This window comes from Hylobates moloch, unplaced genomic scaffold, assembly GCF_009828535.3.
Source record: "Hylobates moloch isolate HMO894 unplaced genomic scaffold, HMol_V3 SCAFFOLD_19, whole genome shotgun sequence".
Taxonomy (NCBI): Eukaryota; Metazoa; Chordata; class Mammalia; order Primates; family Hylobatidae; genus Hylobates; species Hylobates moloch.
In genome coordinates, this window is record NW_026652294.1 from 19,203,076 (window position 1) to 19,216,169 (window position 13,094).

The following is a 13,094-nucleotide window of genomic DNA, read 5'->3' on the forward strand; positions in this document are numbered from 1 at the left end:
AGAGACAGGGTTTCACCATATTGGCCAGGCTGGTCTCGAACTCCTGACCTTGTGATTCGCCTGCCTAAGCCTCCCAAACTGCTGGGATTACAGGCGTGAGCCACCGTGCCCAGCCTTCAGTGGACAGTTTTATGGCCACGGAGGGCTGCTGCTTTCAGTGGTTTTTCAAAATGCCTTACAATGCCTACCTTTTCCCCAGGAAAGGCTGCTTTCTCTATCTCAGAGATGGAAACAGACAGCCATGATGACCTTGAGACCCAAAGGTCAGTGTCCAAGCAGGAGCCAGAATGAATTCCTAGGTCCTGGCCAAGAGAGATCACAAAATGTCCAAGCCAGGGAGTCGTGATAGCACTGCAGTATAATAGTGACCACTTGTCACAGCATGCCTGCCCCGGCCAGATGTGCCAAGTGGCAGTATATGACCTTGTTTGGTGTACAGGAGGTAGATGTTATTGCCATCATTTTAGGGATGAGGAGCTAAATTGCTTTCCCAGGATGGCAGGACTCATAAAGTGACCTTGCCAGGGTTCAAATCCAGTCTGTGTTTATTAAAAGCCTCATGCTGGCCGGGCGCAGTGGCGCACACCTGTAATCCCAGCACTTTGGGAGGCCGAGGCAAGCGGATCACGAGGTCAAGAGATCAAGACCACCCTGCCAACATGGTGAAACCCCATCTCTACTAAAAATACAAAAATTAGCTGGGCGTGGTGGCGTGCGCCTGTAGTCCCAGCTACTCGGGAGACTGAGGCAGGAGAATCACTTGAACCCGGGAGGCTGAGGTTTCAGTGAGCCGAGATCGTGCCACTGCATTCCAGCCTGGGTGACAGAGCAAGACTCCGTCTCCAAAAAACAAAAAGAAAGCCTCATGCCATATGGCACTAGATGCTTGGCCATGTATGGCCCTCCATGAGCCTTTCTCCCTTTCCAAGTGACAGCCACAGAGCTGGGAAAAGGCAGACAAACCCGGGCGTGCAGGATCAGGTCTCAGAGGAGCAGAGTGGAAGGCCAGGCACTAAGGCAAGACTTTGGAGAACCTTTCCCCAGGGGGGTTACCAGAGCTCTGTCTTACCAGCACTGGCTGCCTAGGGTGGCTCTGGCTACTTTAAAGGCTTGGAGTCTGGAGAATTCAAGGAGTTGGGGAGTCACTGAAATGGAACCTGAAAGTGCCCAGTTTGGTGATTCTCTCATCGGCTCTCTATCCACCTGCTCTGGTGCGACCAGAGGTGCAGTAGGAGTGATTGACCAGCCCAGGGAACCAAGCAGGCTGGGCTGTAACCCCTGTGGTCCTTTGAAGCCTTCCTTCTGTGCCTGACTCTGGCAGGAGCACACACTGAAAACGTGTGGGAGGTTCTCCTAGCCGCTCAGTCTGGTCTGCCCTCTCTTTATTCTCCAGGAAGACCAAGCTCTCTGTCTCGGGGACAGCAGATCCTGTTCCACGCTGGGTTCCCCAAGTGTTTAGCAACATGCTTTGCCTCCCAGGGCTCCCCATCTTTTCTTTTCTTTTCTTTCTTTCCTTCTTTCTTTTTCTTTCTTTTCCTTCTTTTCTTTTTCTTTCTTTTCTTTCCTTTTTCTTTCTTTCCTTTCCTTTCCTTTCCTTTCCTTTCTTTTCTTTTCTTTTCTTTTCTTTCTCTTTCTACCCCCCCCCTTTTTTTTTGACAGAATCTATCTCTGTCACCCAAGCTGGAATGCAGTGGCATGATCTCAGCTCATTGCAACCTCTGCCTCCCAGGCTCCAGCAATTGTTGTGCCTCAGCCTCCCAAGTAGCTGGGACTACAGGTGTGCACCACGACGCCCCGCCGATTTGTTTGTATTTTTAGTGGACACAGGGTTTCACCATGTTGGCCAGCTGGTCTCGAACTCCTGAACTCAAGTGATCCGCCTGCCTCGGCCTCTCAAAGGCTGGGATTACAGACGTGAGCCATGGCACCCGGCCCAGTTTCCCCATCTTTAATTTAGAGGATGATCTGAGCTTTCTTTCCCACACTTCCCTGGGCCAATGACCACCCTGCCCTCACGGAGGAAAGACCTTGGCCTGGTGTCACAGGGACTCTGTCTCTCTGCCTGTCCCCTCTTTTCAGGAAGTCTGTCATCCAGCTTGACCTTGCCAACACCAAGAAAGCAATGATTGTCCCCGCGTTCGAGACACTGCGCTACCGGCTGTCCTTCCCCAAGTCGAAAGCGGAGTTGCTGTCAATGCTGGACATGGGGACCCTCTTCACATTCAGGTGAGTGGCTCTAGCTGCTGAACTCTGGAGGTGCTCGAAGGCCTTCTTTCTCCTGGGAAACCCAGACGCCAAAGCTATTGATCCGGAAGTTTGTTGCTCGCCTTAGTCCATTGTGAGGCCAGGAAAGCACCGCTTTCTCCAGACGACGTCCTTGTAATCTCCCTCCTCTCCCCGTGCCGGTACGTGCTATGTACTTTTTTGTGCATGGATAATAGACGTTATGTGTTCAGATGGAAGGGCAGGCATATTTGGAGGGTGGAAGGGTAGGAAGGTTTAGCTTATTTCTGTTTGTCCTTTCTTCTAAACTCAGTTTAGGTTCCTGCTCCCATCTCCTGGCGCCGAGTTATCTCTTTTGTGTGCTTGTCCATTCATTCATCTGGTAGGTGGGTTTCATTCCATTAGCACCATGGTGCTGGTTTTCCTTTTTCTTTGTGGTATGAGTGGTCTGTTCTCTGAGCCCCTGAGGCCTGGGGGATGTGTAGCCGTTGTGTCAACAACTTCAAGTCATCAAGGTGACCCAGCACATGTGGTAGCCAGCTTTCCTGTTGCCCAAGTGACCGTCGCAAACGGAACCCTGATTTTCCTTCTTTCCCAGGCCCCTGAGTACTGCAGGAACATTGCAAGGGAGCTGCCCTGTCACCTGTCCCCAGTGTCCCAGGAGTCTGTGCCACCGCACAGGTGTGAACAGGTTCCGTGTCCTGGGGACAGGCGGCAGCATTACATGTAGTGATCCAGGGGAAAGTAGGTAGCCTGCTGGGTGCCGTAACTGAGCAGTCTGAAGAGAGGGCTGGTGCTTCTGCCTGCGCCAGGTGTTTGCTTGTGTGTGTGTGTTTGTTTGTTTGTTCGTTCGTTTGTTTGTTTTTGAGACAGAGCTTCGCTCTTGTTGCCCAGGCTGGAGTGCAATGGCGTGGTCTCGGCTCACTGCGACCTCCGCCTCCCGGGTTCAAGCAATTCTCCTGCCTCGGTCACCTGAATAGCTGGGATTACAGGCATGCGCCACCATGCCTGGCAAATTTTGTATTTTTTTGTAGAGACGAGGTTTCTCCACGTTGATCAGGCTGGTCTCGAACTCCTGACCTCAGGTGATCCACCCGCCTCGGCCTCCCAAAGTGCTGGGATTACAGGCCTAAGCCACCGCGCCCGGCCCTGCTCCAGTTTTAAAGTGAGGCCACCATTGTGAATGATGCCAGAATGGCCAATACTTCCTTGAGGCTAAAAAGCATACCTTTCTAGACCATCAGAATTTTATTGAAAACACTATAGTCTTAATAACTTGGGTTTTCATACCACGATTAAGTTTCTAGAAATTTCTAGAAAGTTTCCTCAAACTTTATCTTGTGAAAATAACTTTATGAGATGGGTTGTTCATTCAACAGTTCAGAGGCTATCATTTTTCACATTTTATACAAATGAAGAAACTGAGGAGTGGAGAGGTCCCAGTAGAGCCAGGACTCAAACTCCAGGCCTCTTCCTCTATCCAGAATTCTGGAAAGTGACCTGGAAGAGTTAGTAACCCCCCACCCAACCCAAGCCTTCCTTCTTTTCTGAAAGAAATAACTACCACTTATTGCATGCTTAGCATCTGCCAGGCACTGTGATTACATATTAAATTCTCACAATAAATCTATGTGACAGATACTATTATCCCCATTGCATGGATAATGAAACTGAGGCTCTGAGAAGTTTAATAACTTGCCCAATGACACTCAGCCAATAAATATCAGAGCCTGGATTCGTCCCAGGTCTGAGGAACCTGTGTTCTTAGTCAGAATACCATCTGGCTACTGATTGAGTCCTGGATTTTTTTTTTTTTTAACCAGGGTTTAAAGATGCGGGGTAAAAACTTGCTCCTCGAAATTGAAACTTGCAGACCAAACCTTAATCTAAGTCTCCCATGGATGCCATAGTTTGATGGCTGAGCACCTGACACATTTCCAAGGCATCCTTCCCACCATCTTCATACCACAGTGAACTGAGAACGCATTTCACAGCCACATTTGTGGCCACAAGAGCTGGGATGTGGCCTGCTGTGTCCATGATTGCTGCTCTGGCCAGCAGCTTGCAAGCCATCATGCCAAGTGCTAAATTACAGCCCTTGTCTCTGAGAAATTGCTATTGTCACCTGCTCTCAAAATAACAAACTCTTCAGCCTCTGAGCAGCCTAAATCTGCTCCCTACCACACCTGCAATGAGAAAACATCCACACCCCACAAGTCCTCTAGGGCGGTGGCTCCAGAATGTGGTCCCTGGACCAGTAGCTTCAGCATCACTTAGGAACTTGTTGGAAATGCAGAGGCTCAAGCCCAGCCCAAACCTCCTGCATCAGAAACTCTGGAGTTGGAACCAGTCTTCCAGATCATTCTAATGCATACTCAGGTTTGAGAACCACTGCTTAAAGCAAAGTGCCCCAAATACCTTCTCCCCAGTAGCATCCTGTAAGGTATACCTAGGAAACCTCTCTCATCTTCCCATCCCTGTTTTAGCGGGGAAGGAGGCTACCTGGCATTGCTAGCCTCAGACAGCAAGACTCAAAGTCCGGTGTCTACTGGCCTGGTCATTCACAGCCTGGGGCTTGTTTTAACGAGAGGTTCATTGTAACTTGACTGCACCCTGTGCTGCCCAGCCTTTCAGCAGGCTGTCAGTGTCTAGGCTGAACTGATCAAAGCTTCCTCCTCAGCCAGATGACTAGAACTGACCCAGCTGTCCCTACAATAGAGTACAATGGCGCCATCTCCCCTGTTGTTTTCCTTTCCTTTTCACATTATAATTGTCCAAGAGTTTAGATTCTAAAGATGGATGACCAATAACATGGCTGTCAATATCACTGAGAGCAAGACCACCAGGAATTGACATCATATCTGGGAAGCAAACAAGGAGAAATAATAAAGAGAATTTTCTCTCTCTTTTTTTTTTTGAGGAATTACCATATATCAGAAATTACTCTGAGTACTGTATGTGAATTAAGTCACATAATCATCACAAATCTATGAAGTAGATATTGCTATGTACGTTTTGCCAAGAGAAGGAAACAAAGGTGCCAAGTAGTTAATGTACCCATACCTGTTGAATGACAGAATTCGAACCCAGGCAGGCAGCCTCCAGAACCATTGTTTTTAACCACTTTGTTAAACTAGCATTTATTGAATTCCTCTTAGATGCCGATACTGTACCAGGCTCTTTACGTTTTCTCATTTAAGCTCTTTGGCAGTTCAACCAGATAGGTATTATTTTCCCCAGTTGACACAAAAGGAAATTAACGCCTAATTAAAGCATTTTGTTCTGCAAGGCGTTCAGCTCCTAAGTGACAGAGGTGGGATTTGAACCCTGGCCTGATGGCTCCATTGTGCTGTGCTTTAAACCTCATACAAGTTCACGGCCATCAGCTGTGCTGTGCCAGTTCTGTCAAAGACATCAGGTGTCAAGACTGCCCGTTCAGCAAGTTCACAAATGGAAAAGTAACTGCTTCTGGGCCTGATTTTTGGATCATACCTGAGATTGACATCTCCCGCAATATCCCTTTTCCACACTCCATGAAAATGGCATTGCTTCACCTTTCATTTTTCTTCCATTTAAGTGGCTTTGGTTTTGATGGAAGTTGCTGTGTTGATGGAGCTGAAGTTCAAGTTCCTGCCCTCCCCTAGCCTGGTCGTCTCACCCAACAGCACAACTTGATCAAAGCCCACCCATTGGCCAATGCCCATTCAGCCACACTGGCCAGTTCCCTGAGGGTTTGGGGGGAGTCCAGCCTCAGTGGTAGAAAAGCAAAAGAAGGAAGCAGCTGCATTCCCTGCGAGAAAGTGTCCCATTGGCCACACGGAACACTCACTCTCACTTAGCGCCTCCCTTGCTTCGGAGAGCCTGCCCACAGGATGAGATGGAACCCAGACTTCCACTTCGTCTCTCCCTGCAGCTAAGCTTTTGGGTTCCCACCCTTCTGTCTTGTTTTCATTTCATGAAGTTTTTCTTTCTAGCTCTGGATACTCCTTTTCTTAACTCTTCTCTTGGGCCCCGTCTACTCCTTCACTAGACACCCAGCTTCCTGCCGTCTCTCTGTAGCTTCCAGAGGCATATTGCCATCCCACACATGGGCCCGTCTCAGGTGCCTCTCATGTTGTTAGGTTACTCATTCATTCACTCAGTTTAGTGCACAATTGTTGAGTACTCGTTCAACAGGCCAGGAAGTGTGGGGGACAGGGACATATAAGAGAGGTGACCCAGCCAGCCATGGTGGCTCATGCCTGTAATCCCAGCACTGTGGGAGGCCAAGACGGGCGGATCATGAGGTCAAGAGATGGAGACCATCCATCTGCAGTTCTCCTCTTCCCAGATCACTGGTGGTTAGCAGAATTTCACTCCTTTCATTCCTAGGCCTAAGGTCCCATTTTCCTGCTGCCTTTTGGCCAGGGACTGCTCTCCTAGAGTCTAGTTAATTTGCCACATGGCCCCCATAGGCAGCTCCCAACATAGCTCCTTGCTTTCTTCCAGACCCAGGTCTAAAGGGTCACATGATTCAATCATCTCCCATTTTCACACAAAGTAAAGTGGTGAGTAACCTTATTTATATCTATAACAATCCCTTCTGCCATATAATGTACCATAATCCCAGGAGCGATCACATACATACTCACAGGTTCTGCCCCAAGGGGAGAGCATTGGACAGAGTGAGAGTCATGAGGGACCATCTGATACTCCTACCACAGTGGCCTCTGGCAGCAATCACTACACAAGCTGACCTGCAGTCAATTCCCAAGAAATGACATGGAGCCCTCCAAGAGTTCCTTTTCATAGTGAGAATCTCCTCGTTAGTGAAGTGTGCAGATAGCAGATGGAATTAGGGTTTCCTGTAGCTGCTGCAGCAAAATACTACAAACTGGATGGCTTAACACAATAGAAATTTATTCTCTCACAATTCTGGAGGCCAGAAGTCCAAGATCAAGCTGTCGGCAGGTCCATGCTTCTTCCCTGAGGTCCTAGGCCTCTTTCTGGTGATTGCCAGCAGTGTTTGGCAATCTTTGATTTATAGATGCACCCGTCATTCCAATCTCTCCCGATGTCTATACATGGTATTCTTGCTGTGTGTCTCTGTGTCTAAATTTTCCCCTTCTTATAAGGACAACAAATATTGGATTAGTGCCCACCCCAATCCACTGTGATCTCATCATAACCTCATTATATCTGCAAAGATCCTGATTCCAAATAGGTCCCATTCACAGGTACCGGGGGTTAGGACTTCAACAGAGCTTTTGGGAGGGAGACAATTCAACTCACCCAAGGACTACATCAGTGTACACCCCTTCTTCCTCTACATCGGCTGCATTTGGAGAGTTTGGCTTCCTTCCCTCCACCCAGTGGCTTTTCTCCGTGTGTCTCAGGTACCACGTCTGGACGAAAGGCCACGCACCCACAAACTTCGCCAAGTGGCGGACCGCCACCACGCCTTACCGGGTCGAATGGGAGGCTGATTTTGAGCCGTACGTTGTCGTGAGACGTGACTGCCCGGAGTACGACCGGAGGTTTGTAGGCTTTGGCTGGAACAAAGTGGCTCATATCATGGAGCTGGATGTGCAGGTGAGAAGAATGGAGCATCCACCTGGTGCGATCGACGGGGGAGAGGCCTAGATCCTAGAGCTTAGGGGATCCTTGGAGACAAGAAAGCGGAGAGCTAAGAGGGAACAAGATATGCTCAAGGACCAGTTGTAGTACTGATCCTCAGGCTCTTGATCCCAAACCATTACGCCTTCCTCAACCCTTGGGTGAGAGTTGGGTTCTTGGCCAGGACCCAGGTAAACGTGAGTTTCCTGTGACAAACCATTTCACCTCCTCATCCTCACCCAACCTGATGATGAAGACAAGCAAATGTGACCATTCATCACTTGGTCTTTGAGTCACGTAACAGACACGAAGCATCCTTAGAGTTCCATATACACGACAAAGCATGCTGCTAAGATGCAGCTAGTTATTCCACCCTTTACTAAAAGATTTATAGATGCATCCATCATTACTAAAAGAGTGGTGACTTTGAGACTGTTTAATCACGAATTCATTCATCCAACTGATATGTATTGAGCTCCTACTTCAAAGTATGAATCTTCTACAGAATTCTAGTAGGTGAAACCAAGGATTAGCATACTTTTTCTGTAAAGGACCAGATAGTAAGTGTTTTGAGCTTTATGGGACCTGCAGGTCTCCTTTTCAACTACTTAACTCTGCCATTGTAGTTCAGTCTTAGACAGTCTTTAAGCAAATGGGTGTGGCTGTTTCAATAAAACTTTATTTACAAAAACATGAAATGGACCAGACATGCTCCAATTTTTCAGCCCCTGTGTTAAACAAACAAAAGCAAAACTGCTCTGGTTAAATTAGCAGAAGGATTCCTCGGTCCTCCAGCCCCAGCCTTTTTTTTTTTTTTTTCTTTTCTTTTGTATGCCCTTCTCCAAGACCTCTCCTCCTGGTGCACAGTGCAAAGATTTTTCAACAAGAGCAGCTCCAATTCAGAAAAAGCTAAGGTTGGATACTGAGCGCTGGCCATTCATGAGAATCACCAGGAGAACTTTGCTTCCAATAGTTCCAATACGTTTGAGAGCAGTCCCAGGTGATTGAGAAGCATTAGGGTTGAGAACCACTGATGCAGATAGAAGGTTCTAGAATCATGTCCATATTTAACAACAGAAAGCAGGGCTGTCAGTATCCATATTTTCTATAATACTTTGAATGAGCAGAGTGCTACTCACAGACAACAGTGTTCAGTCAGCCTCAGCTTCTGCTTAAAAGGAATGTCATGTTCATGTGTCCAGCAGTGCTGTGAGATGAACTGGTTCAAAGAAAGTTAATTTTTCCAGCCATGAGACCTGGACTTTGTTTGTTTTGGACAGTTTTGACAGAATTCTTGAAAATACGTTGCATATTTTCTTTTTTTTTTTTGCGAATAGCATGTCCCAAACATACTCTTAACCTTTTCCAGTACCTTAAGGAAATAATGAGTGCACACCTACCAGGTAATAACACCCACACCCATGGGGCTAGTGCGGTTGGTGGGGCTCTTTGTCCCTCCATTAAATGTCCCAGACAGTTCAGCTCTGGGAGATCTTACATTTTCTTTTGATGGTTTTTCTCACTCATTCCTCACCAGCAACTGTCTTTTCTTGCTGCTGTTGTATTGTTCTACCTATAACAGCCACCTTTCCCCATGCCAGTTTTCCCTGAGTTTATTCTTATCCGCTCTGGGCTGGGAAACTAGATAACAAAAGCTTATCAGACAATATGTCCAAAATGAGAGTAAATATATCTGAGTGAAAGTGTGCTGAGTTCTCCTCTAAGCGATATGACCTAAATCTGGGTCACCTGTTTTGGCTATTCAGAGGCCTTTTATTTTTGGCCTGAGTATTAAGCTGTATTCTGCCAAGTTGAGGATACTGGGTGACAGTGTGACCTGCAATAAAGATGTGTCAGGGAGAGGTTTGTTCTTGGTGAGCTTAGGTCCAGCGAAACATTTGTTTTTATTTCATCGTGTCTCTCATTTTTTGTGTGCCTTCTTTTGCACTCATCTGTTGAGGCTGACAGGTCGCGTCAAGTCCTATGAGGAATCATAAACAGATGTCAGTTAATCGAGCAAGACGATATCCCTTGGCGTCTGTCATCCTAGAGTGTCCACTGGGTGTGAGCTCACATCTATTTATCAAGAAACCTTTTCAAGGCTATGAGCTCGTCTCAGCACTGTTTATACAGTATTGGCTTCCCCGTCCTGGTCATCATTCAAGGATATTATTATTTCCACCTTATAGATGAGAACATGAAGGCTCAGAGAAGCCATTTTCCTGGTCCCAGGTCATGGAAAGAGCCCTGAATTGCCCCACTCCAAAGCTATCGTGCTGTCCATGTGCCACCTGCTTGTGGGTGCCATTATCAAGTCATTCATTCACTAGCCATTCAGTCACTTGCTTGGGCCTTCATCATGCATGACCCCGGGCTCTGGCAGGTTCTCACGCTGCTCTTGTCTTCTTCCAGGAGTATGAGTTCATTGTGCTGCCCAACGCCTACATGATCCACATGCCTCATGCCCCCAGCTTCGACATTACCAAGTTCCGTTCCGACAAGCAATACCGCATCTGTCTCAAAACCCTCAAGGAAGAGTTTCAGCAGGACATGTCCCGCCGCTACGGCTTTGCTGCCCTGAAGTATCTCACAGCTGAGAACAACAGCTAGCACCAAGAAGCCCACCACTAGGGGGAGACATGCTGTAGGGGAAGTGCCACTCGCTGTTTGGAGCCCAGCCTTCAAATTCAAAATTGAGCCATGCTTTTTTGGTTTGTTTTTATCTCTTTGGCCCAGCCAAGCTGCCCTCACTACAGAGACCTTGGACAAGGATCCAGCCAGTCCCTCTCTGCCCCACAACCCTGCATTCCCAGAGGTTAGATATGCGGCCCACCTAGATGAGTCTCTTCAAGAATGAGAAATCAAGGGGTGACAGGAAGTAAAAGGGTTATCATCTTACAGCAAAGCCACAAGATCAAGGCAGGGCTTTAGGAGGTTCTGGTTGCTTTTTAATAATTATGCTTCCCATCATAACTGGGGAGAAAGGGAAGTCAGGGTGCTAGGGGTTATTCATCCCAGGAAATAGAAGTGAAATTGTCTTTATTAAGTGGAAACTGTCCCCTTTGCCCTGCAATGTAGCTGGGCATTCAAACGGAGGGCAAACCGGTGATCTGAACCAACCACTTGGAAAAATCTGATGGGGATATTGTAGCCAGAGGGTCCTGGAGGTGGGGTTGATGGGTTTCCTTATCCCCAAAGTCACTCCTGTTTTGTTTTTATTTGTTTTTCTTTGGGGGTTTTATTTGTTTATTTTGGGGGCTGGCAATCCAGAATAGAAAATCTGATCCTTTGAGGCTCTAAAGGAAAATCAGCTGCCTCTACCAACCACCCTCTATCAGCAGTGGCCCAGGAAGGAGGTCAAGCATCTTCGGCCAATATTTAAACATGGGCAGCTTCCTTCAGGATGATCACCGAGGCTCCCGTGACTTTGAACTCCCTACTGTCCAGAATCCAGGGGCTACGATGGGGACTGCGGAATTACGAGGGCTGACTGTTTTACACCGGTCACATTTTCTATTGGCAGAGACTGATTCATGGGAAAAGGCTTTGAAGGAACTATTTCAGTGCACATGCAATGTACGAACCTCTCAGGCCTTTAGAAGAACTTTAATAATTCATGCAAGCCCAGTTCTGAAGATTCACGTATCCATCTGGAGACGTACAGGAAGAACGTGATTGGGTTCCTCTGGTTCTTGCCTGCTTCACTGTGGATGGGAAGAGGTGACAACCTCAGTCTCCCTTTGGGACCTGTCCAAGGGTAGACAACCACCTTCACCTTCACACAGATTGAGGAGACACTGGACTTTTTACCCATTTTCTTTAATCTTCAATATTAATGTTGTGTTTACATTGATGAGAACAAGAGTTAATGCCCTACCCTCTGCTGGGCTGTTTGTATTGAGTTGCAATGTGACCAGCGAAAGCTGCATTTAATAAATGAAAGTACAGACTGTTTCTTCCCCATTCCCCTCCCACTCTTGCAAGAAGCTACTGAGACACACCTTGACATAGAGAGCTAAATTGCAGTGGATAAACGGCAACTTCATACTTTCTGTTCCCCGATTCTATTTTTCTCATCATTTGAACTTTAACCTTTTTTTTCCCCTTGTGCCTGAAGTTAGATCCCACTCTGTCTCTAACTCAAACCATCTTCAAGTTTTCTATTCAGCATCTTTCTCAACGCTGGAGCCAGGTGTTGTCTTCGACCAGATGTGGGCTAAGAGGGTAAATCCTGGTAATCAATTGTAAAGGGAACATCCCATCCTTGGGCCTGGTAGACATGTGGGACCCTATAGCAATCGGGTTTGTGAGATCACTCAGTATGTTACATGTTCAAGTGGATGTTACACTGAAACTTATACAAGAATTAGGAAAATTACCATTAGGACTAATTTTTGCATAGATCTAGCTAGGCTTATGTATATATGTAAATATATATATAGACAGGGCATACATGTATATAGCCTATATACAAGCATTTATAAATAAAAAGTGACATATATGTATAAAGCAGAACAAAAAAGTTTTCAAAGTACATGTCAAAGTCCAGTTTCTTCAGTGGTGTGCCAGGCCAGCTTCTACATGCTCATAAGGCCTTTTGGGGCATATTTCCAGATTCCATGTTCAGTGATTCCTTTGTCCCCATCCCCAAGAGCTAGTTGTTTAATATTTACCAGCAGCATATCATTCACTTTTTCTCTCCCCTGTGTACACACAAACACACACAGACGGATACACAGATATAGAGGCACTCACTAATTTCTTCTCCTTCCCTAGAGAGGACCACTGTTAGGAGATGTACGCATACCGATACAGTCTTTGAATTAATCACTACCTGCTACTCGAGCCAAGTGAAAACCTGCTGGTAGCACTGGTTCCTCAATGTTAAAAATCAATTTTTAATTCTCTAAAGCCTTTTTATTTTTAAAATTTTGCTTGGCCCCTGACTCATGCCCAGCTACTTTGCTTTCACTTGCATTTTTATGGGCGTAGCTGGTGACCATATAGTTTGTCATCTAAATCGGGTCACTTCTGAGAATGAAAGGTGCTAATTACTTTTACACAATAGGCATAAACTAGAAGATATGTACCTTCATGTACAGTGAATTTAATAAGGCCAGAAACTGATACTTCACACCAACAGGAGAAAATCCGATTTCCCCAAAGACAGGTGCCTTACACTGTAAGCCAATCTCACTTAAGGCTGGAGCCCAGACATTGGCAGATGCCCAGCTTCAGCAGAGAGGCTGCCAACCCAATGGAGGCTGAGGTCCACA

At 46.8% G+C, this 13,094-nt stretch overlaps 1 protein-coding gene across 5 annotated transcripts in view; it reads left to right on the forward strand.

Moving 5' to 3' along the window:
* LARGE1 (LARGE xylosyl- and glucuronyltransferase 1) overlaps positions 1 to 11,781 on the forward strand; it is a 640,944-nt gene extending 629,163 nt beyond the window's left edge. For all 5 annotated transcript variants that reach the window (XM_032139623.2, XM_032139621.2, XM_032139622.2 and 2 more), the window contains 3 exons: positions 2,080 to 2,226; positions 7,599 to 7,794; positions 10,231 to 11,781. In XM_032139623.2, the coding sequence (XP_031995514.1) occupies positions 2,080 to 2,226; positions 7,599 to 7,794; positions 10,231 to 10,428 (541 nt within the window). In that variant the 3' untranslated portion in view covers positions 10,429 to 11,781. The remainder of the gene's footprint in view (positions 1 to 2,079; positions 2,227 to 7,598; positions 7,795 to 10,230) is intronic.
* Positions 11,782 to 13,094: the final 1,313 nt, after the last annotated feature.